Source organism: Drosophila suzukii, chromosome 3 (genome assembly GCF_043229965.1).
Source record: "Drosophila suzukii chromosome 3, CBGP_Dsuzu_IsoJpt1.0, whole genome shotgun sequence".
Lineage (NCBI taxonomy): Eukaryota > Metazoa > Arthropoda > Insecta > Diptera > Drosophilidae > Drosophila > Drosophila suzukii.
The window spans coordinates 93,162,936-93,190,145 of record NC_092082.1 but is presented as its reverse complement, the minus strand read 5'-3'; the positions used below and the strand labels follow the sequence as shown (position 1 = coordinate 93,190,145).

At 40.4% G+C, this 27,210-nt stretch overlaps 1 protein-coding gene and 1 long non-coding RNA gene across 3 annotated transcripts in view; one reads left to right on the top strand and one right to left on the bottom strand.

The window, feature by feature from the left end:
• The window catches only part of LOC139353107 (uncharacterized), a 69,038-nt gene that overhangs the window by 14,029 nt on the left and 27,799 nt on the right, over positions 1-27,210 (top strand). Inside the window, exon 2 of the long non-coding RNA XR_011604250.1 lies at positions 11,210-11,393. This is a non-coding gene — a long non-coding RNA (uncharacterized lncRNA). The remainder of the gene's footprint in view (positions 1-11,209; positions 11,394-27,210) is intronic.
• Positions 72-27,210, bottom strand: Pos (Poseidon). 2 transcript variants are annotated; one of them, XM_065865643.2, is made up of 3 exons: positions 27,193-27,210; positions 273-1,135; positions 72-214 (listed from the first exon to the last, which is right to left on the bottom strand). In XM_065865643.2, exons 2-3 carry the CDS (start codon positions 1,129-1,131, stop codon positions 156-158), a joined length of 918 nt encoding a protein of 305 aa, XP_065721715.2. In that variant the 5' UTR covers positions 1,132-1,135; positions 27,193-27,210; the 3' UTR covers positions 72-155. The 2 variants fall into 2 exon arrangements, with proteins under 2 accessions (XP_065721715.2, XP_016931224.4); XM_017075735.4 differs by lacking the exon at positions 27,193-27,210 and having other exon boundaries at positions 72-219; positions 273-1,266.

Genomic DNA, 27,210 nt, shown 5'->3' with positions numbered 1-27,210 from the left:
TTGCATTACGCAATTTTGGTGCTCCCAGAAAATCCTCCAACCCAAGTTACACCGAAGAAGAAGTAATGGAATTTACATGTTGAACTCTTGCCATCACATAAAGTTTATAGATGGCTGGCCTTGTGTATATATTTTGGTAAGGAAAATTAGGGGGACTAAAATAGTCGACGTGTAAATTTCAGAATAATAGGGTCCTGGCATTGCTTTATGTCTCCTGAGCTGAAAGGAAGAGAGCTATAAGTACGACCTTGGCGGTTTATTTTAGCCCTTACCTTGGTCCTTTTTCACGGTCAGTTTATAGTTGAGATCTGTCAGCTCCTGTGAAGCGCTTTCATAGCCCGGAAGAGCCTCCTGACAGAAATAGCCGTTTCGAATCTGCGCTGGCAGGAGCTTAAGGATCAGCTCCAAATTTTGAGGGTAATCAGCCAGACGGGAATATAACCTCACGACGTGTTTGAGAACCCTAGGCTCCGGTTCCAGAGTCAGTTGGTGAACCACTCTGGCAAGGGTGTGGATCAAATGAAGTCTACGAGCCAACCTTCGACTGGCAAACTTCAAGCCAACTTCGTGTTCCAAAATGCGGCATAAGACAAATGCGCAGAGAACTTTACTCATACTGCTACCCAGCTCCAGCTGACGCAAAAGAAGTGGAATCAACTCGGTGCCCAGGAAGTAGCCAACGATCTCTGGATGATCCGATTTCAGGAGACCGCAGATGACTCCAAGGACGGAGAGGCGAACATGCTCCACGGCGCGAGTTTGTGAGGTCATTTTAAGCAACGGCATCAAGTAGCACATGAATTGGCAACGCGTCAGCTCAATGCCAACAAAGGGATGTGAGGCCATGGTCTGAAAAAGTCCGATGGCAGCGCAGATCCGGTGCGACTGCTGGCCGTTCAGTTCGTTGTACCGAGAGATTGCCGGATAGATGGAAACAATCTCTTGTAGCAAACCACTCACGGCTCCAAAGGAATGCCATAGCAAGGGACCCATGTTGTCAATGTTGCTACGCCTTTCGAATAGCTCCAACATGGCCAAAAAGCGCGTTTCCTTGTTGCAAAGATCGGTGATCCAGCCGTAGACATGCTCTGTTTCGCTGCGTTGCTCGCATCCCGAGTTTGAGCCACTCATTGTACTGTCGAATAGAATTTTTCCAAGGCAGTTAATGTTCAATATAAATGGAATCAAACTGTTTTATTAGAAATATCGGTTGAATGGCCTGCTACCTTGTTGCACTTTTTTACCTTTGAATCTGGGGTTTTTTAAAGTTTGACACTTTTTGTTATGTTGACTTTTTTATCTATTTATGCTGGATTTGCTTGGTTCCCTTTTTTAATCGCGACACTTTACAATGGATCAGTTCTGTTGAAGCTTGATAACAAATTTCTTGGCTTAAACTAAAACCACTTTGCATTGACGCACTGAAGCTTTAATTTGCCTTAAATTTTTTTCGTATAAACAACTTTATATCGATATTCCCCTACAAACGTTTTTGATTTTTTTTGTTTAGGATTGTTAAGAATGCATATAATTTATATAAACAATGTTTATTGATTTTTTCAAGCTCTAAAAAAGATATGTTTCTGTATTATTAACGTAAATATAGCAATTGTTAATGAAAAGTATACAATTTGGATGTGAGCGTAGAGCGTTCTTCTCGTGTAGACCCATCTGACAACCCATTTGTCATCTCTGGAACAGAGGCATCACCACTGGCCAAGCCATTTCTCAAACCGTATATCAACAGGGCGACTGCTAGGCCATCGGATAAACGAGCTGATGAGTTGCAGTTAATTAGAGCGAATGCATCAAACTAGTCTCTCCCCCACTCGCCCCTGCGAATTATGCATAACAATGAGCAAGGACACATGAACTAAGCCATGCAATTAAATGCAAACAATTTGCAATAATTTATGTGTGGCTCGACGTCATCAGGACCCCTTCCATGAAGCGGATAATACAAAACGGAAGCGGAAATCTGTTTCGGTCTTCTGCATGTGCGGGTTCAAATGGGCTTCTGAACGAGCATGGCGTGTTAATTGGCAGCAACTCCACTATTAGAAGAAAAAATTGCTGACCCGTCATTAGCACAAAATTTGGCTTGCTAATTTGGGTAACTATTAGCTAAAAAAAGTCAAACCAATATTATCGCAGCGATAAACAGAGATTCTCAAACAATACCATTGCCAGCTGCACCAGTTCTCAAAAAATATTTGCATATGCCAGCGTAATGTACATTAATTAAGTGATGCTACACAAATGCAAAAATAACCAAGTGCGCAGACAGCACTTTTTTCTTATCTTTACTCGACTACCAGTAATCTTTTTGTTGTGTCCCGTATTATAAAATTGTAATAAAATATATTTTGGCTAATAAGGCCAGTCAAATGCAGTGTGGGAATCCGGTTGCAGTGCCCTTATTTAATGTTTACGTCGAATTAAAAACGGAAAAATTTTGACATTTTACGGTATACTATGGAAATGTATATTTTTTGCTGATTTTTTTTTAAAGAGAGAAAACTAATTATTACTTCATAACACAATCACTTTTCTCTTTTCCAACATTTGACAAGTTTTCGTTCGCCAAACTTACCTATTAGCATGTTATCTTTTTTGTTTTCTGCTGAAATATGATTTTCATTCTGAGTTCCTTTGGAGCAGTGTGTAAACACCAAAGTACAGTACGAAAAAGGTGTCCTTCTAAATATTTTACCGCAGGAAATTATCGACGTCGAGGCCTATGAGCAAACAGTTCTACTAGCGACCAAACTGATATAGTCAATTGGTAATTAGCTAATGTATGACAGTGCATTGAACATTTTTTGGCATGAAAATTATATTAGTTGCCTCTAATTAATTTGTCAAAACATTTTAGTCAATTATGTTGAAAGTGGCAAGAGGGCTGAGCTGATTGTTCCGAACTCAATTTGACTGATAATGTAATTGAATGCCCATCAAACGGTAAAGCAACAAAGTAATCAGAACTCATTCTAAAATACCCTCATGTAATACAAAATACATCGATTATAATCTATAACCTATAATTAGTGTTATAAGCAAGAAAGGATGCTAAATTGTATATCCCAAAGTGGAAATGTAGAAGTCCAGAAACAACGAAAATATACTTTTTCTAATTAATCCTTTCCGATGCGGTCCGTTCCGCCTCATATACTATCTGCAAATGAAAGAAGACTTTAAGGAAAGTAGTATCCCGATAACTTACAAACTGATAGTCTAGTTTGCCAAGAAGCGGACATTAGATTGGCATACAAATCAAAGCAAACTTTAACTACACAGTCTTTAGCGAAAATATGATTAAATCTAATAGAAGCTTCGAGTTGGTTGTAAGTATCTTTATACCCATTGATAAGGGCACAATGAATCAATTCATTTGACAGCCAACAACGATTCGTAAAGAAAACAATGCAGCCAGAGAGGAAAACTGTCCGTCAGCCCCCTTTCTCTTTATTTCGTTTGTCAGAGGGCCTGGAGCAAACGTTTTGGTCTGTTTTTGAATATTTTTAGGTTTTATTTTCATTATTTATGTTATACTTTTTATATCATCCTGCTTTTGGCAGTTGGACAAATTGCCTGTCTGGGTAGTAAAAATAATCAGCTTTGTGTTATTTTTGAAATTTTTGAAGTCAAAATGCTGAGTCTCCCGCCAAAGCGGCGAAATGGTTTGGAAAATTAATGCATTATGCATGTGATTTTCAATCAATATGTTGTTATCTTTTTGCTGAGGTTTCTCTCTCTGACTTTTTAATAATGTTGCCCTACAGCCACTTGGGTCTGAATATGTGCAATCAAGCGTGGAAGCACATATGAGGGAGAAGGGGCACCACCCTCGCACCATCCTATTACTTGAGCTTCGCTGACCTGTGGGTCAAATGAAAGGCCCTTGGGTCACTCCTTTTGTGCTGCGCAAAAGCTTAAAAATTAATAATTCAATGGCTTATGGATGAAGGGCCAGCCGGACCTTGCCCCGGGGTATTGCTCTTTTAACCGGAAATCAAATTTTATTGAATTTCTCAAATACTTGACTATCACGTTAATTAGTTTATTCTATGCAATTATATTCAGCTTATACAGACACACAATCTTACGTTGCTGGAAACTTTCATGAAACTTGTCACAAAGTCATTATTCATAAGTGTCGACGGGGTGTGGGCGGTACGTATGTGTTTACTGCAATCATTACACTTAGTTGTAAGTTTTCCTCCGAAAATTGCTACAGGACCAAGGCCGATAGACCCGAATGTATTCCCCGTTAATTTGGATGAAGCTTTAATTCATTTTTGCAATCGAGGCCCATCAATCTTCTGCAAGGTTGAACGAAAAGTCTTCGTGTGGGGATGTATACACGTATGTATGTGAGATCCGCCGCCAGGCATTTGGTTCTATATAAATGTGTGTGTGCAATCCGTGGGATGCCGTAACATACGCGCCATGGTTTGTTGAATTTGAGTTTAATGACGTGTAAAAATGTTTTCACGGCTTTTGATTATATTTTACCTTAAGCGCCGCTAAAGTTTGGACCCCTTCCCAGAACATGAGCGGTATCCCTTCCGGTTGCCATTTGCAATGAATAATGTGGGCGTCGTGTCTCTCTGTTTTGCATATGAATACCTTTTGGCATCATCTCTGATTAGCAGCGGCGACTGACAATGGGCGTTACTGATGCTGTCGGGTGGAAGCGGAAGCATTTTAATGACAATCTCTACCCCGTCGCATCCATTAGCCTCCGTTCAACTGTCAGTTATCGTTTTCAAAATATTGCCATTCGCTGAGCAGACATACAAAGTTTTATTCTGTGAGGCAACGCATGGTTTGGCAGACATTTTAAACGCGTTTGACTTAATTAAAGTTTAGAGATGTGCGTTTGCATTAATTTTGATTGCTTCACATGGCAAAGTTATGCTAATGACAACACTTATTACATTTTTCCCAGCGGGACGAAAGAAAAACCGAGCAGCGCAAGTTTGTTTCAAAGTGCCATGGGTTTTCTTTGTCGAAAGGCTGTCCGAACATGACATTCTATACTACTCCGTAATACCATTTTTCTTATTTAAGAATTTGTACACTTTTGCTCAATTCGTAGGGTAGAAAGCCAGTCCCAGTTTTGCGATAGATGTCAGAAATTGAGATTCTTTAATAACAATATGCACCTCGACCCTTGACTGCAAAATTATCTGTTATTATACGGAGTATACTTTTAGGTGCTGAATGTTACAAGTTTACAAATATTTAAACTTAAGGTGTTGTGGTGATGATTTAAAAAAAAGTGTTTATTGGGCAAAGTAGCCGCATTGCTCAGCTGGTTAGGAAAATTATTTTTAATGCTCCTTGGCAAAGCCAGAGCTAAGCACAAAAGTTTCATGTTGTAAACAAAACAATGCGCTCTGTTGACAATTGTTCCCAGGCAGCTGGGCATGCTTGGCCCGGACCCTCTCTTCCCTTTTGTTGCTTCGACTTATTTGATGCTCGAGTAAACCTCTAAAAGAATAAAAGCCCCAGCAAAAGAAAAACAATGGCACAAAGTCATAGAAAATACTTAGTAAATGGTAAATACGTGCAGTTTCGTACTTGTTGCATTACCGTGCTAGTCGCCACTTTACTCGACTTCTTCTGACTCTTGTGTTTTTTTTGTTTTTGCTAAATGCCATTTCGTAGTTCTGGGCCAGCAGGCACAGGTGATATTATTGACCAAAGTTAAACAGTTGTACCCAGTTACAAGTCACAAGAATTGCGACACTTTTTAGTTTTTCAACTCGCTGGACCTGCTGGGTTTTTTGTTTCGTCGCTTATCGGATGCGGTTCTAATATTACATTTTAACGTAGGTGGGTGAAGCATTTTTGGTTTTGGTTCTTGAACTATATGAATGCCATCAGGATCCGCAGACTACACTAGGAGCGCGGTAAACTTAAATTACTTAATCAGCTTTTGAGGTTCTATTATGATTAATTCGTAGGTATTTAATTAAAGAGTTAGTATTTTTTAATTTTACTAAACTATATGCTTCAAATTGTATTTGTTGTACAAAGTTTCTCGATAACGTTGTTATCTTTTTAGTTTACACTGTCTTTTGGGACCAATTGCAACTTGTATATACCAACGAAGCAAGACAATGCCAGCCAGGTATATTGGTTCATTAATTTCCACAAATGAAGCAACTGCAAATCCATTTGCTAGCTTCGGTAATAATCAACAAGCCATTCAGCAGATAAAGGGAGCTTAAAATTTCCAATTTCCAGTTGCCATCCGCTACACATAGACGTACGCATGGTTTTTTGCCGCTCCAACTGTGACCAGCAACAACTTATTGTGGTTACAAATTGTGGCAAAAGCTATCAATGATATTATCAACAGACAGACAGAGGGACACAAGCGAACCCGACCGAACAGAACGTACATATGCAAGCCCAATTACATCCGGTTGCAGTTTCAATTTCAATTTGCGTGGCCGGCGAACAATGGCCAATGGGCTGTCTGGCCCAAAAAGGACCAGAGGACAAAGCCAAAATGCCTGAGGCCTGCTGCACTACTGAAGCTTGGCATAATATTAATTTAAATTAGACAAAACGCCAGGTCCCTAGAACGCCAGGTTTTGGAATGGGACTGAGCGGTAGGGCGGTGGACGGTTCACCGAACATCAATTTGGCCTTTGGTTTGGCTAGGCTTCTGGGAGTCTGTTGGTGACCCGTTTATCCCTGAGCATTCGATAGAATTAGCTCTGATTGCGGCTTCACTTTTTCTTTGGTCTCATGGAGCATTATAAACATTTTTAGTTTTTTGTAAAGTGAATGTAACTTATTTTTCGATGAATCCATCACCTCAACTTATGTTGGAAATAAGTTTATAGGATCCTGCCTTTGCGCCTTTATTCTAAAGAAATTAAATATCTTATAGATGGTCCGATCAGGTTTGGCTAGTTCAGGCTCGAGTCCAGAAGGTGGAAGCAAATAAACTTAGCTGTCGTCGAAAATCATTAAAAAATTTGAAAATATAAAAGGTATTCATAAATGGTACCTCGGTACCTCAAATTTATACTATATCGTTTACACTAAGTCAATTTTATGTAGCCCTCCCGCAAGGCAACCACAAAACGTTTCGAACTACCATTTTAACCCCAGGGATAAATACAAGGCTAGTGTTAGCTCCGAACTCCCATATCTGAACCACAGCCATAGAAATGGTCCCGGAATTAATCACTTGACAAAGTTGTGCAATTTGCGTAACCAAAAATTAACTTAAATGTTCGTTTTTTGCATGCACAATTGAGCACAGAACTCATACGCCCGAAGGGTCCCAGGAACAATGTCGGGAAGTGGGCATTGAGAATGTCATGGCAGCTCCTCTGTTACTCTGCTCCTCTGACGCTGCTGACCAGTGGCCACAAACAAGGCACGGCATGGCCGTGATCTGGGGAGGGGGGTTGGTCTGCCGGTTCGGGACGTTTTTGTGCCAGGCCTAAACCATTGAAAAACCGAAAATGTATGGCAATTAGAGTAGCTATTGTGAATATGCTGGAATGGTGCACAGACAGAAAATATATAGGGGTTTATTCTTCAAAGGTATGACGTAACGACAACGCTGTACCCTAATAGGTAATTCGTTAAAATTTGGTTAGGGCTAGGCTATATCCCACTATTTGATATTTTTAATCAGCTTTTCCTGTCTGAAGTTCCAAAAGAATTTTCCGTTTTTCCGGTGCATGGGAAAATAAAGTTACCAAAGGCATATGGCCGGCAAACTATTAGAGAGCAATCCCGTGACTGTGTGCTGTTCATTTGGCCGCATTTTGTGGCAGCCAGTGCAAATGGCCCTTTGCTGTTCTCACTGTGTGGAGTAATTTTTCAAAAAAGGAGAGGCCAGGGAGGGATGACAAAAAACGCTGCCTTCATTGTTATGCAGCCTTATTGTTATTGCATAAAAATTGCCCCACACACATGCAACAGTTGCAACTGTAGTGCAATTAAGCGACGCAATTAACGTGGCGCAGTGTTTAACCTGTTACGCTGTGCTACGTGTGCTGGTCATTTACATGGGGGAATGCAAGGCAAGGATTTTCTAAATTTTAATGCCGGCTATTTGGTTAGGTCCTGGCACATGGCCAAGTGCAATTGCGCGCCATTTGTGCGCCCACAATTGCCGTCATTGCCGATGGTCAATGGCCATGGTCCGGCAGTCCCGTTAGCATTTAAGCATCGCCATTTTTCACATTCTCATTTTTTGAGCTACACACATCCGGGCGCCGTGTCGTTTCGATGGCAACGAGTTAAATGCATTATTTTTAACACCAATTGTGTAAGTGAGCAAGAGCCGATAAATTGCCAACAAATGCGTGCGAGTCTTAATTGTTCCAATTATGTTAATTATCGTACGTGAGAGCCTGCATTCTGATGCTGCTGCTGGACTCTTGTGCAGTTTAATAATTTTCATCGTTAATAAGGCACGATAAAGTCCAATCAGTTGAGTAATACGTACATTAGATCTGACTATGTGGCTGTGGGCGAATATGACTGCTGAGGTTCCGTTTACAGCTCGGAGTTTGTTTTAGACTCTACGTGGTGCTGCTCCAACCTTAGTTTAAACTGAGAGAAATTTACTTGTACGTTGTTTCCAATCCTAATTTCAATGAAAAAACAATACGTGTTTCATAAATTAAAATATGATTTTAAAAACAATAATGGGTTTCATAAATTTAAAAATAATTTTAAACTATTACTTGGTAACATATTTCTCAGCTTGGCAGACGCGCTAGACTACGCAAATCTTAAACTTTCATAATCTAGTTACGGAATTAAATTCCAAAATAACAAGGAACAAAAAACATTTTTTTGTATGAAGTTTTTCTGTGTCAATGACGTGGGGCAAACAGGTACAGGAAAAACGGGCTTAGGGACGAATGCTCAGGCAAAACGACGCTAATTTGTTTTCATATGCGGGAATGTGATATCAAATCCCAGAATGCATGTGCATAATTTCGTGCAGATATTGAGTTTGCAACCTATTAACACATGGTGCAGGTACATCCAAAATTCTCCAGAGCACTGCGCATGATTTAATTATAATTTCGGCGAGGCCCAATTAAACATGCGAATTTTCGGTTAGGGAGGCTAAGGCATAACCTCCCCACCACGTCCTAAACTAGTTTTCACTGGTCTCATGCATAGTTTTAATAACATTGTTGAGGGGCTTAATTATGTGAAAATTACAAACAAAAATACATTACATATTAATCGCATTATTGCTTAGCGAGTGTTTGTTATACTACATAAATGTTTTGCATCATTTTTCAGTGAGTGGGGAGACCATCCTAATTTGCTGTGCGCTATTTTATACCTTTTTCTGGTACGTATATGTGTAATAAATTCCATTACAACATTTTGTTTCCCCATCATAAAAATTCATAACCCACAAAAGATGCACGCTCCAGTGGAGACCCCACTAAGAAACCAATCGAATATATCCATTTCAATTATCTGCCACACAGGAAATAGGAAAAAATGACCTAACCAATTTTATATCGAATGCAATGTATGTGAGCATATAAAAATCAAAATCAAATCGAGCGAAATCGTGCGTAAGAATTAATAATTTCCGTTTTATGTTGTTTATGGAATTGGTTTGTGAGCGAAAGAATGTGGCCCAGTTTCATGTGCTTGAATGGAACCGAAATAGAGAAATCCCTATTGAAAACCACATTAAAAAAGTTAATAGGAATGACCCAAAGAAAGTTAAACCTTATTATTACAAAGGAATGCAAGCTATCATCATCATTTCCCGGCATATCTATTTGTTAATTTGGCATGTCCCAATAAAATGACTGTTGATAAAAGATTTGTTTGCCTTCCTCACGTCCACAGGCTTTTTCCAGTTGCAGTTGCATAAGAGAATTTCTTAGTAAAGCGTCTTTGCAATAGGTAAAATCCTATTGGTTATGCAAGTGTGAAGAAGGGTGCCATCGTCTAGACTTTTAACATTTACGCTGGGTAACTCCCTTAGTTTCAGCTCTTTGATAAATGAGACTAGGCTGCTGATTTTTTTTTTTCAAAAACAAAAATGCTAAATTTACTACGTGACTGGATGCCCGTAACCTACAGCAGACTGCAACCAAAGGGAATAGAAGGTCGAAGGAAACCACTTTTATATTTGTACCTTCCATTTTCGAATTTTTTACTGTTTAATGTGATACAAAAAGTATATTGTTTTTTTTTTTAAAAGAAATTGCTATAGACGCATTTAAAGCCAAGTCGATATTGCAATGTATTTTAAAAAAAATGTTTGCATAAACAGTTGCACTTACTGTATTCGCAAACAACTAGGAATATATTTTTCATTACATGCCAACATTTGTTTCGAGGCAAACACCTTTAAGGTATGTTACACATTTTTTTTACTAGGTATCCACTCACCGTTGTCTTATAACAGAAGCACTCAACCGTTGAGTTATTGTTTTGCTGAAGATAGTTCAGTGATTAGAAAATGGTGGCCATCAGGAACAACTTGACTATGCAGAAAACGCTGCAATAGCGTTAAGTGTGGGCCGGAGCTGATACTACGTGTTGTCACAGGTGCGTGAAATTGCACATCAAGTTATGACTGAGCTTCACGCTAAGGCGCGCTGATGACGTGCAAATGATGCTCGAAAACCTTACTATTGCTTCCAGTTATACAATTGCTCAAGGTGCTAAATATACTTTTCTCCACCTAAAAATAATCTCAGCTGCAAGCCGCTTTGATTAACAACCTTAAAATGCGAAAAGGGTGAAGTTGTATTTCAGCATTTAATTAATGTTCACGATTTACTTTCTAATTAAGGTTGGGGAGAGGTTTCTCGGCGATATTTGTGATTGATATGCGAAGGTGGGAAAACAGGGTAATTCCGTTTTTCGGGCTAGGACCATACCGCAACTCTTTTCGACGGGAAAATTAATTCAACTGCGTAAATTACTTCGAAGCCACCTCAGGTGATTGCCTTTGCCAGCGCCCTCCCTGTGGATGTGTGTGCGACTTAATTGAAAGTTGGTGGCGTAGGCTCGACCCCCAGTCGCACGCCATCCTTTTCAGGATGTGGGAACGGTTCCGTCCAGTCTGATAGCCAAAAGTGCTTGGAGGTTGATTTGCGGTCGAGCTGATGGTGGGGGTGGCGCAAGAAAAGTGAAAAGTCCCGACCTAAAACTGAATTTTCTCTCTCCTTTCCAGGTAGGCCTCAGCTGGTGCAGCTGTGTTTTTACAACCGAATTGCTGCCGCCGAGCCGTGGGTGTTTTGCTTAGAAACAGAAACGACCAAACGAGAGTTGCGTGGCTCGATGAAAACAAAGGAAACAAGAACTGGCTAGCTTAACTGTGCCCTCATCGTAAAGAAAACATGAAAAGGAAAAAGAATGTAAGTTCTTCTTAAAAGCCTGATATATACATACCCATAATATAGACTTCATAAATTTTTCTTTGAAAATCAACTTTAACGTTGTCTACCAATCGTCATTGTAATTGGAATGTTTTATATTTTTTCCTCTTATACGGGGGTGAATATTTTTCTATACAAACCATTTTTTCTACATCTTAAAGCGAACACTTACATATTTTTTTATTTAAACATGCCTTTCAAACATACATCCAAAATCTTTTCTGGAATTCTTCCTGTTCTAGCTTGTCTCTTTGTTCAACCTCATTTTTCCTGGGGCTGAAAGTCCTGTAGCTAGATTAAGGGAAATATTAACAAATGTAAAGCGTCAACATGTGTTAAATTCGATTCGGCTTTAAGGCAGACCTAAAGGTCTCTACCATATAGCTATAGCATTGTGTGGTTTGCTAGGTGGCTGCTGCTGCTGGTCCACAAAGACTGCACTTTTGGCCCTTGATCATAATGGCAGTGACATTCTGTTCTGTTTGACCCGGCACAGGGTTGGCCTTTTGCCCAGCGCGGACTTTGAATTGACTGCATTGTTCACTTGAATGGACTATGGGCCCACATGTTGCACTTACACACAAAAGGGTCAGGGAAGAAATGATTGTTAAATTAAAAAGCCGGTCATACACAGACAACTCGGTTGGAGTATTATGACAACAAGTAAGCTCTTAGCTGCAGTCGTTAAATTTTAATTAACAACAACTTTAAAGGGAAGCAAGAAAATTGACCGAATTTGAATAGAGTCCCACAACTTAAAACCCTTTTATATTATATATTTACTGTCTTTATTGACACTGGAGGTTACACCTGTCTTGTAAAAAAGATTGTAATTATGTTGATCATTTTTATTTAACAATAGGTCCGTATGTTGTTTTCTTTTGTACATTACAAACGTATATTTGTTGGATAGTTTTTTTTTGGAAACCAAGAGAATTTTGTTGAAGTAAATAACACTGATTTAAATATTTTGTAATGTTTTATTTATATTTTGAGAATTCGAATTTTTTAAGGGTGGAGTTGTATACATTTCTTAGGCGTTGACACTTACGTCTCAAGTTGGGTTTAGGGGCACAAATTAATTTTCCATTTGAAATTATTGAAAAATTTGTATAAAATAATGATTTTTAAACCAATTTTCCTTATATTATTGTTCCATCCGTTTGAATAACAAAAACATTTTTGTAAAGGACCTTGTGTTACTTAAATGCACATTTAAATGCCATATTTACATAATGCCTCATACTGCTCGCGTGGAACACAAACACTTGTACAATTAGCGATGCATTTGTATGAATGTTCGGATATTATTTTCTATTATTTTGGTATGTGTTTGCATGTTTTAAAATTCCCTTTGTGTGTTAAACGCAGCAATTAAAAATACAAGCGTGAATTAAACTGGCTTACAAAAAAGCTCTCAGTAGCGACGGCGTGGTGGTGTTAAGGTCTCGGTTGTATATACAAATACAAAGCGTTAGGCAGACAGACGCCCATCGCAACACCCCCGCCACTCCAGCCGCAGCCCAAAAAACGTGGGACGAAGGAAACGCAAATACAAACTGATTAAATATGCACTTTGCAGCTTGGCAAACGCGGAATAAATTAAAGTGTTAATTTAACATGACACATTAGTGCAGCCACACACAGGCACTCGCACCCATACTTGGGGAGCTGAGATAGCCTGGCGCCTGGCGCCGGGCGCCTGGCTTCTGGCCTGACTTTGCCCTTCTGACTGATTTTTGTGTGCGCGTTGTTTTTTGGCCAACTCGAACTGCTAATGAGTTGGGGTCCTGGCGTAGCTACGGGGATTTGTCAGCGGCCAGGAGCTGCAGCTGCTGGCGCCAACAACTCCCAAACACATCTGCCTGCTTACCTGTGGCAAGGTGTTTGAAGTAATTACACTCGCGCTGATGTATTAGCATTTTAAAGCGTAATTATTGTGCTGCCTGTTAAGTGGTGGGGCTGGGCAGGGCAGAAAATCGTTCGCAACGAGCCCGTTCCCTGTTTACAACTTTGAAGTGGCTTTAATTCAATTAGCGGTTTGTCTAGCTTCCACTTGTGTCGCTCTCTTCCAGTGCGAATGTGGGTATGTGCCTGCTACTGGTAGCCAATGGTATAATGCGTTTAGTTGAGTGCCATGAAGTTTGGTTTGCTGAGCACCAGGCTTATCTGGAATTTGTGTGCACTCTCTTTTAAATTCCACTTAACGAAGCCATGAGTAGTGATTTCTGCACTCGCAAAATTAATTACGTTATATGTTGAGTCTGAACGGAATCAAATAGATTTCTTAGTATCTCCACTAAGCTGAATGAAAAGTTTAACTAATTGTCAGTTTATATAGCAGAGTATTTGCCTGGTCCTAAATCGCCTTGAAAGCAACCCACTAGGGCCCTTTTCAGGAATCAATCCACCGTAACTAACAGTCGCGATTAGGTAGTTTGCAGATCCCCAGTTAAGGGACCTGAACAAAGTTCCAAGAGCAGCAACACGATGTCCTGCCGATGGCCTGCAATTTATGCAGCTGACAGCATTGGCAAACAAAAGCCAAGCGTTCCTCTTTTTATTTTGGCCCTCTTCCTTTGTTAACGCTAGGGCGTGATTAAATGTTGGCGTTTACTTTTTGTCGTGAGAAGTGCAGGGACATAAACATCTAGGGTAACTAAGTAGCAGAGCCATTGGTCACGCTTAATCGCCTGCTCGACTTGCCCGGCAGCGGCGAAAGCGGAAAGAGCGAAATCAAGTATACGCGTCATGTACATAATTCCATGCCTTGGCGGCGACACTAAAATTGCAGGGCTCTGCACACAGGACACAAACCTCGACGGGGACTCAAAGGCCTGGGGTAACCCCGCACACACAGCAACGCCCCACCCATTCTGACACACATGCAGAGAGGCACCAACGGTGAAATGAAAATAATGAAAAGCAAAAGCACCCTGGGAGTTTTATAACAATTGATCACCTGTTACGTTCATTGGTAATTGCACCCAGAGCCATACTAAATATACAGACACGCACACAGGTAGCGCTCGTCCATGTCGCGCTGCCAGTCCAGTGTGTCGATGTGGGTGTGAGGGCAGGATGCCCCCGTGCACCCAAATACTCGGCAACATCCAGGGACAGCCTGTACCTCGAACCCCGTCTTTACATTATCCTCGTTTGCACTTAGAAATAAAGTTCGAGTTTTATTCAATAATTCCTAATCTACATTAGGGGAAATACTCCTTGAATTGTTTTAGAAGAATATTTTGGTATTGTTTGTAAGATTTTGTTTAATATACGCGTTTTTAAGTTCATTATGGGATTAATATCAATACCATTACATTTTTGCTGACAATCATAATCAATCATAAAATCATTTCCTTTTACTTGAAAATGGTTCTTAGAAAAATCATGAACCCTTAATTATACATATATTTTAAACCGACACTTTACCTAGAAAAATCTTGCATTTAATCGCTAAATCACGAACAGATTTTTCGTTGTGGAGTATCAGCTAGACCCTAGATTTTCCTCTCTCGATTCTGCCAATCCCCTCTCGTGGTTTTTGCCTTCGATTGTCGTTGGCTTTGGATTTTGTGCATGAGGTCAGCTTTTGTGCTTGCCCCGCACCATCCTTCCGCCCTGGCTGGGTGGCCAATGCATTTCCCGCCTCCCACACCGCCCCTCTGTCAATGGCCCTGGGACATTTGTTACAGTTGAAATGCGCTCGTAAAATGTTTTTTGATTCCCCCACAGTAGCTCCTCTGCCACCGGTCACTCGTACCACTGCTGCATCCTGGATGTGCTTCAGGTCGAGTCGATTCGAGTGGAGTTGGGGGCCTGCGAGTAAAACAAATTGTTGCATTTTAATGCTTTAGTCGCGTTGAATATTCTAGGTGGGTAGGAATGGGTGTGCGAAGGATTTATTGAATTTTAAATTTTAATTTGCAATTTATCGAGAGCTAATACGGTGCAAAATCTGAAAAGCATGTGAAGCTGCCCATCACAAAAAGTAGGCATATGAAGAATAGATAAAGAAAAATGTTAAAGAACTATTACAAAATGCGATGCAAAACTCAAAACGTACTGCTTACTTTGTGTTGGTAGTACCTTTCTGAAATATCGAACAGCAGTCCTTAAAATATCACGCCCATGCTGAAGCGCCGCTGCCACGCCCACTCCCGCCCCCAGTAGCCTCCTGCTGCGCTATACGGCTGTCACTTGTCAAACATGTTGCTCGGCTTTGTGGCCTTGGGAAGCGTCAAAGGCTTTCAGTAGAGCTGCAGGTGTGAGGAGGGAGCGAGCAGCGGGTCAGCGGACAACAAGATTAGCATTTAGTTTAGTTGGCTTTGTTAGCCGTCGGTTGCCTCTTGGCATGGTTTAGGTCGGTTTGATTTGGTTCTGTTCCCATGGCACACCTGCGGCAAATGTCAGTGCAGCTAAATGGCTTACAAACTCCGCTTTTCGTTCCCCCGCCCGACCGTTGAGATTTCTCCTTGGCCAGGGCTGCGTTGCTAATTTCAGTTGCTGTCGCCCGGAGGCTTCCAGCAGACGTTAAGAACTTTGATTGTGCGTGCAGCAGGGCAAACAATGCCGGAGCAAAACATAACTTTTAATGAAATTCAACGCATTTGCCTGTTAATAATAAAATGCGACGACAAAGGCAAAATTATGTTTATTATTTTATGTTGCTGTGCATTTCTTTGTTTTGCAAGGGCGGGAATTTCATATTACACCTTCTCCAGAGCAAGATTCTTCAGGTCCTTTTTTCTTTTGAATCAAAGCCTGCAGGGCAGTCAAATGCCTCTTGTCAACATTTGCCTCCCTTGGTTTAACACAGCGGAGAGAAAAAAGAGCAAACACAATTTCGAAAATTATTTGCATCTTTAAGGTTTCAAAATCAGTTTATGGGCTGAAAAAAGTTGCATTTCCAATAGATCTCATACATATATCATTATAAGCATAGACATTAAAATGATTCCAACAATTCTTACTTTTTTACAAAATACGACTTTTTCTGCAGCGCATATTATACTACTTTAAAAGATTTGCATTCCCCTGTCCCAGTTTCCTACCTTACATTATCCCCAGTGTAAGCAGTTCCCATCTCCCTCGGCAGCTTGTGTTATTCTTTTATGCGTTTCTAATTTCATTAAGCGACATTCGGCATTCTCCTCCCACCGAACTCCTCTTGCCGTCTTTTCCCCGTTCTCCGAACGCCTTTAAAGTTTTCCCAACATTTTCCTGGTTCCTCTGTGGCTCGTGCCCCTGATGCATTGTTGTGTTTTCGTCATTCTTTGCTTGGGTATTCACCTTTTCATTTTATTTTTCTTATTTTGCATTTTGCTTGCCCGCTCTGCTTGCCAGTATTTTCTTTTAATTTTTTTTCTCCCCCTAACTTTTCTGAAATTAGATTAGAAATATTGCTACCAGCATTCTGCAGGCTTTGGTTTGCTTTGCTGCCCCCATACCCATTCTCCATAGCTTCTTTCTTTTTAAATTTTTGCTTTATGAATACGCATGTTATTTGGTGTGTGAGTTGATTTGCATGCCGGCAAACAAGAAGAAATGGTTTTTATGTTTGCTTAATATTTTTCAGATTTCTGTCATCCTGGCACTTGGTGCCTGCCTTATTGAAGAAACATTTGGTGAAGGGCATCGTTTCGACTTATTCGGTTTCAAAATTATGTTTTAATTTAGTTGACGTCGTTAACTTTTTATGTCGCTGCAGGCTTAGTACTTGACTTGGAGTCAGATTGTGCCCAATTAAAAGTTGGATCTTGGCTTGGCTTGTCGTTAATTATTAATTTAACTTTAAAAATATTTGCACTTGTAAATGTTTAATTTGCTTAGGCGACATTGTTTCTACAATTTGAGAAGTTTTTAGCAATCTTTTTAAGATTTATTAGACTTAGTGCCAACTCACAACAACGGGAGCAAAGCAGCTTCTGCGTAAATGCATGTTTCACCTTGGAGCTACCAAAGGGTCATCACCACAGATGATTGCTAACTTAGCGTAATACAAAATTTTAATGGAGCTTGTGAAGTAGAGTGCGATGTAAGGTTGTAAAAAACAATCTTCGTTAGTTTTGTAATAATTCATATAAAATTCAGGTCATTATGCATATGTAAGATATTTTATATCCAATTATCTACTTGTATTAGATTTCCTTTGCTGCTGTTTGGTTCCGCGTATCATTTCCTTGTGCGAACAATAGGACTAGTTTCTCAAGTTTCACAGTTCCTTAACTGCAACTCCTGCAATGCTTGGGCCCACCGAATCCAGTGCCGTCAATGTCGATATTGGCAACGGTTGTGGCAGCGTTTGTGGCTTAGTAATGAATGTGCTTCGGTGTCCCTCAACAGTTGTCTTCCGCTGGCATTGAAGTTATTATGTGTACATTGTGGTACTTCCCCTCAGTGGACCTTATCTGTCAGACCCCTCCGTTGTCCTTGCCGTATGAAGGTCTAATTAACATACTCTTCTTGCTGTTTGGTTCTGATTACATCGGCTTGGAATGTTCGGATACATTTTTTAGCGGGCATAATAATGCAAGACTAGCAAACTTTTGATTATGAATTGCGTTATGCTTTAATTTACCAAAAATTTTCACAGAATTCATATCGTAATATAAATAAAACAGTTAAAAAGACGCACCAAACGACTAAATGAAATGTTACAAACCTTAAAGTTATTTCCTACGAATTCCTTTTTTCTAAACAAATGTTCCGCAATCAGACATAATTAGTGTATTGAAATGAATTATAGCTTACTCCTTCTGAATACTCTATCAAGTGTACAAAGAAAGCTCATGTCGCAATTAATTACATCCCAAAATGGATGTAATCAATTTTAACCCCACAGCCAAGTTAACGTGTTTTCCACATTTTTACTTCTTAGCCAGATTATTTATATTATGAAACATTCAATTTACGAAGGAAATCAACCTCTGAGAGAGGGGTACGTCAGGACGAAACAGGGACCAGGACTCTCCCAGGAACCAGGCACAAATAAGGCAAAATTGAATTCCGGGTCCGAGTCAGGATGTGAACCCTTTTTGCTTATTTTTTCTCAGATGTTTTTATATTTAAAGTGCAAAGTGAACCATTTCTTGTGCTAAAACCCACTGAGATTGATGTGTGTGTGGGCATTAATTAAAAGTAAAATTATATAAGAGCTCAGGCCTTTTTCATCGTGCAGAGATCATAAATTAAAAAAAGAAGCACCAAAAAAAGTTTGCATTCCGCACAATGTAACCGAATCATATGATGGGCAGCTTAAAATCCCCCTGCCCCTTGGTCTTTTCTGTTCTGTTCGTGGCTGCCATTTGGAAAATTGAACTCGGGTCCAAGTTTTAAGCAGATTACAGGCCATTAAGCATTTTTTCATATATAAGCGGTGGTTGGTCCACTTGGGGGTTCGGGAGCTCTTTTCAAACAGTTCCTGCGCTTAGCATATGTGAAGTCATATAAATATTTTGATAAGGGTTTGTCGACCCAACCGAATGCGAACATATTTAGCTGGGGGCCTGTATGTATATGGCGTTTGTGTGCATGAAGGGTTGGACGTTTAATACCCATCATGACTTTTAAGTTATCTCCCAGTCCACTCATATACCCTCGGCTACTCAGTTCGAATTAAAAATGCCCCATATCTTCCAAATATGTTGTGGGAGTGAGTGTGGCCTAGTAACATCGAAAACTTCAAAGTAAAAGCTAGTTCTGGCTGACCTTTTTTGGATAATAATTTTTTTTTTGTGTAAATCCCTTAAGTGCCTGCTGAAACCTTGCCATTATTTTTGACAAATTAAATGGGCTTCAGGGAGAAGGAGGCAAGAAGAATACCTGTCACTGGCATTTTATGCTAATTTAGTTCATTAAAATAAAGAAAAATGGGACATGTACTTTCGCTCAGTCTTTGAGTTCGCATTTCAAGAGCTGGCTGAAATTGTGTACATTTTGACATTTTAATTCACTCCTGAATATGGAACAGCAACGAATGCTTAAACCATGTTTTGGACACCTTTTGACATATTTATGTTTTAAGAAGAGTTAAAAAAATGTTTCAAGGCAAATACATTAGCATTCATTCTACAGCAAGTAAGATTGATTTTGGGACCCATAGCTTGGGTATTGCGTGACAAGTGTGTGTTATTAGCCAGCTGCACTTTCTGACAGCCCACTTTCTGTTTTGTATTGCACCCAAAAAAGTTACAAGTTCAGTTGATATGCTTGCTATTTATTATGCATTAATGGAGGCGCCTAGGCCTGGCAGTTCGAATTCTCCCAGAGTTGAGCCTGAGTCTGGAAGAAGCTCACCATCTCTGACATGTTGACGTTGGCCAAAAGGTCGTTGATCTTCGGAACGAAGAAGTTCTGGTACAAGAAGTTTGTGATGTTGGGTTGAATCTCCTCGAGAGCTAGTGGCAGTAGGGTCTTCATCCAACGGTTCCAGAAGTTGTTGGTGGAGATGTTCCACAGAGTGTTCCAGTTGTCCAATTCCACGCCAGCCAGGTAGATGGTTTGCTTGAAGTCCACTATGCGCAAGCCTGACGAGTTGGTGAGACTGTTGGCAAAGCTGTAGCTTCCCACGAAGCGCAGGTCAAAAAGAGCCTCGTTGATCACATCGTTTTGCCGGATGGGCAACTTGATGCCACCGATGTTGATGAAACCATCAATTTCCGCAAAGCCAAGCACTTGGATCTTGGGGAAGAGCACATCATAGGCGGCCTCGCCCGTTTGGCCGTAGTCGCTGGCACTCAGAACCTGGAAGCTGTCCAGACCCTGGATTCGGATGTTCGTCACGTTGCCCACAACGGTGTAGTCATCGCTGACGTAGTCGAATTCGTAGAAGGGATTTACGATGGGGGCCAGCACAGGAATGTCTCCGTAGCCACAGGGCATGATGCTCTTAAAAGCCTGCAGGAAGCGGGTCACCGCCGAGGTAAACTGTGCGCTGCCCGCCTGCTGCACCACAGGAGTGGCACTAACGGTAAGACCCAGAAGGGCGACAATCAACAGGTGGAAGGAGGAAACCATTTCGATCGATTGTTGTGAGCTGAATGCCGGTATGATAGTGAATACTCAGCGATCGACGAGTGAGCCTTTTATAGGTGAACTCGTATCTTTCGGTGGCGCTCGCCGGTAATTTGATCGATTGCATATCAATTGAATCGATGGAAGCGTGCTTATATCACGGACAAAGCTTTTTAATCTTAGGATGACTCAGTCATAGGCGTTGCTTTCGGGGAGTTTGCCCACAAGGCGATCCATCGTGTACTTAATGGCTGATAAGGTCGGTAGCAATGTACGTTTTCGTTACAATTTATTTTCCGCCGAAAGTCAGATTCTGATTAATAAGCCATTTCCAGAAATGTCAGAAATTGTGGTACACATGATCTATAATACAATTCAGAAGGCTAGTAGATATTCCCCAAAAAACCTATATTTGATTATGGATTCCGCCGAACAGGAGGATATTATTTACTATCTCAAATTGGTGACAGCCTTATTATCATGATAAAAAACCCAAAATGGTCTGAGTAAATGTATCATAAATTAGTTGCTCTTGCTTTTAGGGTAGGCTCACATGAATGCAAAGTAAATCGGCTGAGTGCGCTTTGAAAGGGCTTCATCTCCAGGTAAGGGACAGTCAGGAATGGGAAGTTCCTGTTTCCCGTCAACTGCCAAACAAATGTCAATTACAAAACTGGCGGCCGCAAAACAAGTTTTAAAACTTCATCTATGTATACGCCAGGCAGGGGACCCCGCACACACCAGCAAACAAACATATGATAAAGGGGTACGGTGGGTGGGGTTGCTTATGCTGCGAGATCTGTGTTGTGCTCTCTGCGGCTGGCAAATCACTGTTGCAAAAACTGTAGAAAATTCCATTAAACTTCGCGCAAATAACCGAAGGCGTTCAATTCTAGTCGACGTCGTTTATATAATTTTTGTTGCTTGCGAAAACAAGTGGGGTGTGGTGAAGGGGGGTCAGTGTGTGCCGGGGGGTGGTGCAAAAAAGTTGTACGCAAAACTTAAAACAAGTTTAAGAAGGGAGGAGAAGGGCAGTCAAAAGTTTTACACGGCTGATGTGGCAGGGAGGTCGCGTTTTCATTTTTTTCTCGCTTCCTCCCCTGAAACATTTTTTGTGTAGTTTAGCTGAAATCCAACAAAATTAACTCAAGAATACTTAATAATAAAGCTAAGGACGGGGTGTTTATCTAGTCCGAGGAAAGGCAGATTGCTGCTGCATGTGTATGCTCCTCATATGGCGCCTTAGGGTTTTTGTGTTGCTTGTGGCAACCTCAAATAATATGTGGCTTATTGTTTAGAGTCAAAAAACTTTGCGAGGATAATTTTTGTATTTCTTCCCTTTGAAGCTGCCAAATCAGTTTCTGCATTAGTGAAATGATCCTCTTTTAGACAATTAAAATTTTCTGAGCACAGAAAAAAGCCTGCTTGTTATGGCGTATATATTTAATTGTATGCAAATCCAGAAGCAAAGTTGATATTAATATCTCTTCAGTGTAGTTCGTCTGCGCGGATAGCAAATCAAAAGTTTCAATTAATTAAGTATTCCATAATGTGACCTTAAGAAATATTTTGATGCGACCATTGAGGCCACTCAGGCATCAAATTGATTTGGACTCGGGGTGGAAATCTGCTTAAAGCCTTTTGCATATTGCATGTGCGTAGATTAATTTTGTTTCGCTCGAGACCCATCCCCCTGAAAAAGGATTTGTAAATCAATGAGTTTTCGCATCAAATCGATTCAATTGCGTCTACTAATTCAATTATAATTTATGCAGAGTTTTGAACAGCTGCTTAAGACGTAAGACTTTCCATTTGGAATTTGTTTTCTTGATTATCGAGCCGATGCTGGGGCATGGGTTCCATTCAAACTGATTGATGTTGCAGCCCGGCAGATTGCAGACTGTAATTTGCATTGAACATTAATTAATTGCATATTATGGACATGCATAATGGCAACTAATACGCCAAAACCAATAATCAACACAACAATGGGTAAATACAAAGGACTGCTGTCCTGTCCTTTCGGTCGAGTTCAGCTTGAAGGGCAATGCAGGGATTAGATATGTTTCAAGTGGATTCTGGCAAATGTGATTCAGCTGTCTTCGTGTGCACTCGCTTGTGCTTACCAAACAGGACACTTTGAGAGCCCAATCACAGTTCCACTTGAAAACTAATGCAAATTAAGCAGCAGTAACAGCTGCATCAGCAGTAGCAACTTTTTCAATTAACACAGACAATTATATCGGCATTGGAGTATGCTTGAAACTTTTATCATGGCCCAGATCCGCTCAGCTCCTTTTCAAATTGTGGTAAATGATTGAGGCAATTTACTTGGCCAACTTTTGCCAAAGCAACAACGTCAACAAAAGCACGAGCAGCAGGTAGGCTTAATGAGTCTTTCATTCAATTCAGTTTTTTTTTATCTGGCGGTCCTGTAGTTCAGGAGTGTGTTGAGATTATTATATGCGCACATTGTAAAAATGTAAGACTTTCTTGAGTTTAATAAAGTCACTAATTATATCAACTGTAGGATAACTTCAAGCCCTTAGATTGGAAAGCAGTTTTCAATTGACTTTAAGGAGATGGTATAAACGCTCTTTTTCTAAAGTTGTTTAATTTCCCATGCCTTATTTGCGATATTATTTCATCATTTCACACTTGTCTGGGTTTCATTAAATGCTTAACTTTATTCTACTGCCCAGCTAATTGTCCTTTTTCCCGCATTGTTTTTCTAAGTTTTTTCTCTTTCATTAATTTTTAAACAGCTTCTGGTTAACAGTTGCACAGCTCCGTCTTCAGCTCCAGCGAACAGACCAGCTGCTTCTGGTCCTGGATCTGGCCTCTGTTTCTGCCTGAGTTTCTCCAGTTGCTCCGGTTGGACAATGAGCCTCCGGCAAGTGTACACTGCGTGTTTAGTTTGCTTCTGCTCTGCTCTGCCATTTTGTCTAATTGAAATAAAATGTTTTTAATCAAATATTATTCCAATTATGCACAGAGAAAATAATGGAAAGAAACTTTCAAGTTCGAGTTTGGGTTGGGATGCCAAGCACCTTGGCAACAAAAAGTTTCGAAACCTAAAAAATCAAGATGAAATAAAAATATATCTACGTCTGAGGGAACAGCCACTTTGGCAGTGAATTTTAAGGTAGTAAAATAATTGACAATTTCCAACAAGATTACATAAATGTTAATCCGCGAAATTTCAAAAACGTTGTATATCCGCCGAGCCGCGTGACACCTTGGTACTCTACAATAAAATTGAATTTTATCGCACTTTACGGCACTCTCGTGCAGGCCACGCACTCCAACCAAATTAACAGCACTGACAAAAGACCAGCAGGAAAATGTTTTCACATGTGTTGAGTGCCACACCCACCTCAAAAGGCATTTGAAATATGCCATTAAATTTAATTCAATTACGAATTTCATACGCGACTCACGAAGTGAAGTGTGCAGCATCTTCGGTCCCCTTTCAATCGCGTTTCAATTTGCCATTAACCCATTATGGTTCAACGGGCAATAATAAGCGAGGGCGTTGGTGGGCTTATGGGGCGTGACCCGTACAAGGTCTGGCACAAGCCTGCATTATAAAGCAGAAATATGCAATAACACATAAAAACGAAGTCCTCGCCAACTACTGAATTCGAGTCCTAATACACGCTCACCCGGCCACGCACAAAGCGCTCCTTTGAGCGGCTCCGCTCGTCAGGATACCACCGCGGGGGAAATTGCCTGCGAAAGGGAAGAACGACTACAATAGCGACAATGATGAGTCCCAAAAGGTGTGATGCTCTTAAAAAATGGAACATGTTTGTTAAAACCTACTTTTTTAACACTCTAAAAAGTCTAAAAATCTATGATTAATAATTTTAAAGGGTTGTTATCTTACTTAATTAAAAAATTCATAACAAAAAACAACGAACATAAATTTAGAAAACAAATACAAATATATTTATTAAAATTAAGAGGTACCTTAATTTTCCCTAACATCAATCCTCTATAATTGCTTTTAGTCGAATCGTGTTGAGGATTGTTTTTATATAACATGTTTACATTTACGTGTCTGACAAACTTAAGGATATAATCTCAGAAAGGGTGCGAAGAGTAAAAGCTATACAAGAGATAGGGGAACTGCTTGCTTTCAGGTCGTAATCATGAGGATACATATATGAAATTGTTGGTGGTGCAGAATTTTTCAATTTTGCAGCTCTTGTGTGTCAATAAATGTTCAATTGAAGCGCTTCAGCGAAAGTGCCAATACAGGCACAAGCAAAAACCGAAAAACACACATTACACAACAACGCATGCATAGATGTTATGCCTGTTTTTTTACCGCACTGATGTTGCTTTATAATCATAGCATGATGCCTATCATCGCCTCGCCAAGAACCGCCAAGAACCGCCAACCATGCCAACAACAAGAGAGCAGCATCGTTAGTGGCTTTTTAAGGCCGACCATTTTCCATTCACCCACTCCAAATATGCACCTTCCTCCCTTTTCACGTGAGGGGGTGTGAACGATTTTCATCGATTTTTGTACTCTACAACGGTGTCTTTGATGCTCACAGGCGTTGCTGTTCGAGCCATTAAGCTGCTTTGGGCAGCGAGTGCCTAAGAACACAGCAGAGTTATTGCAGCTTCCAATCCCCTCCATGAACATCGCTGTCAACTGCAAATTCAGTTTCTGTTTCAATTTCCTCGTTGCTTTGTCAAAGCCTTCAAGAGCGCTAGAAAAATTAATCAATTTTCACCTGGACCCATCTTTGTTGCTTTGTTTCCCATGTGTCAACCCAACTGTCACGCGGTTGGGAGTTCGTTTTTTCCAGAGTTAGCGTCATGTCCATCGACGGCAGTCAAAGTGAAGCCTTTGCCTCGGTCCTAAAATCTTAATGCTATTTAAGCTCTAACTATTCAATACCATAACATTCCCAAAAAAATTACATTAAAAGCGTATATTAAATAGTGACTGCATTTATTGAAATATTTATTACTAAATTAAATTAACTGTTAAGATGAATAAAAAGTCAATTGTGCCTTAGGGGATAATTAATTGCTATAGCTTTTATAATTTCTTGAAATATGTTTAAAAATTAATTAGTCCATCATGTAAGTCGTCATTAAAATACTACAGAAACACGCATTCCATAAATGCAAATAGTATTCTGGCAAAACCTTTTTCAACCAACTTGAAATAGTGGTCGCTCCCCGGACGAAATGAGCAAAGCTCAAATCGCTGACTGTTCAGGCCCAAAGGACAACAAGTTCCGTGCACAGCGACGCTCGACTTCCGCTTTGGGTAAAATATGACGGCAATAGCTGGATATTTTTTCGTCCCTCCGCAATGCCTTGGCCCTTCACTATTTCCATCCATAGTTGCTGAAAAGGAGCCTCAATGGAGCGAGGACTACTATCCCAGGATGAAGTATCAATCAGGATTTAACAAGCAAATTTATGCACTTGAGATACACACACATTCACCAAGGCCCCCGGCTGTACTCCGTGCTCTTCATTTTGCATTGTGTTTTGCATATTTGAATAGTTTTTATTTACTTGAACTCACAATTGCACTTTTGCCATTACTTTGGCTATTATACTGACGCTTTTAACATGTAAGCCGTCAGCAGCAAACATTGCATCCGGATCTCGGCTGGAGTGGGTGTGGGAGTGGGTGCGCGTGGACGAGTGTTTCCCCGTGTGTGTTTTCATTATTTATGCATAGGTGTTGGCTCTCGAGTCCCAGTATATCTCTCTTACGCCGTTCTCTGTCTTATGCGTGCTCCTTTGCTTTGCATATTTTAACGGACAACGTTGTGAGACTCAGAATGTCTTCCTCTTCGGGAGTGTGGGTACACGCGTGTGTTTGTGAGCTCATCCTTGATGGCATTTATCCCTTTTTTACATACTAGAACAAAGGACACGGAGTCAACTACACTCTCTGAGTGCTGCAATTTGAATATGTTCGTCCCTGCTAAGTCTATCAACTATTTACACCAAGCAACAAATTAGTCACTTTCATTGTAGCTTAGATGTTTTTGGACTAACTTACGGATCATCTTGATTTGTTATGAAAGTCTGAGATGTGCTATCATCATCAATTTTAAATGGAGCCACGGCTGAAATTTGAACGAAGTATGGAAATATTTTTGCTTATTGTGATGTGTGCAATGGGAACTTCGTAGAAAAAATTAAAATGGCGTCAAGTTTCCGAAGTAATTTTCTGCCAACATTTGCTTAGACTCTCACTTAAACACAACACTCATAATTTAGGAGTCGCCCTGCAGTTTTGCCCCTGCTCCCGCTAATTGCATCCGACTTGAACTTTTTTAATTAAAAGAAGCAGCAAGAAGCCCTGACAAACGCCTCACCATAAGCGGCAACAAATCTTGGTTAATGTCGGCTAGCTCTGGCCGTGACTCAAGCTAGGGCCACAGACCGCCATGACAAATACAACGACCATTCTACTTTACAGTTTACATTTTCTAAGCCATTTATATATGAATGGAAGAGGGGAGATCTGCACTTGACTGTTATCTTGCGTAATTGCGATTCTCGCTCAGGCCCAGGCAGAAGGTGAAAAAATTGTTTATTGTTGCACTGTAGTGGCAAAAAGTTAATTGAGTTTACTTTGGCTAGGGGTAAAAACGTTGACAAAGTTTCTGAATTGCGGCAGGCAGGGGGTAACACTCCCTTCATTTATATCACAAAGCGAGCTAGAAAAAACGGACCACATTCTCTTTACCGTAGCCTTAAATTGGCTTACCTGGCTTAATGATATTGG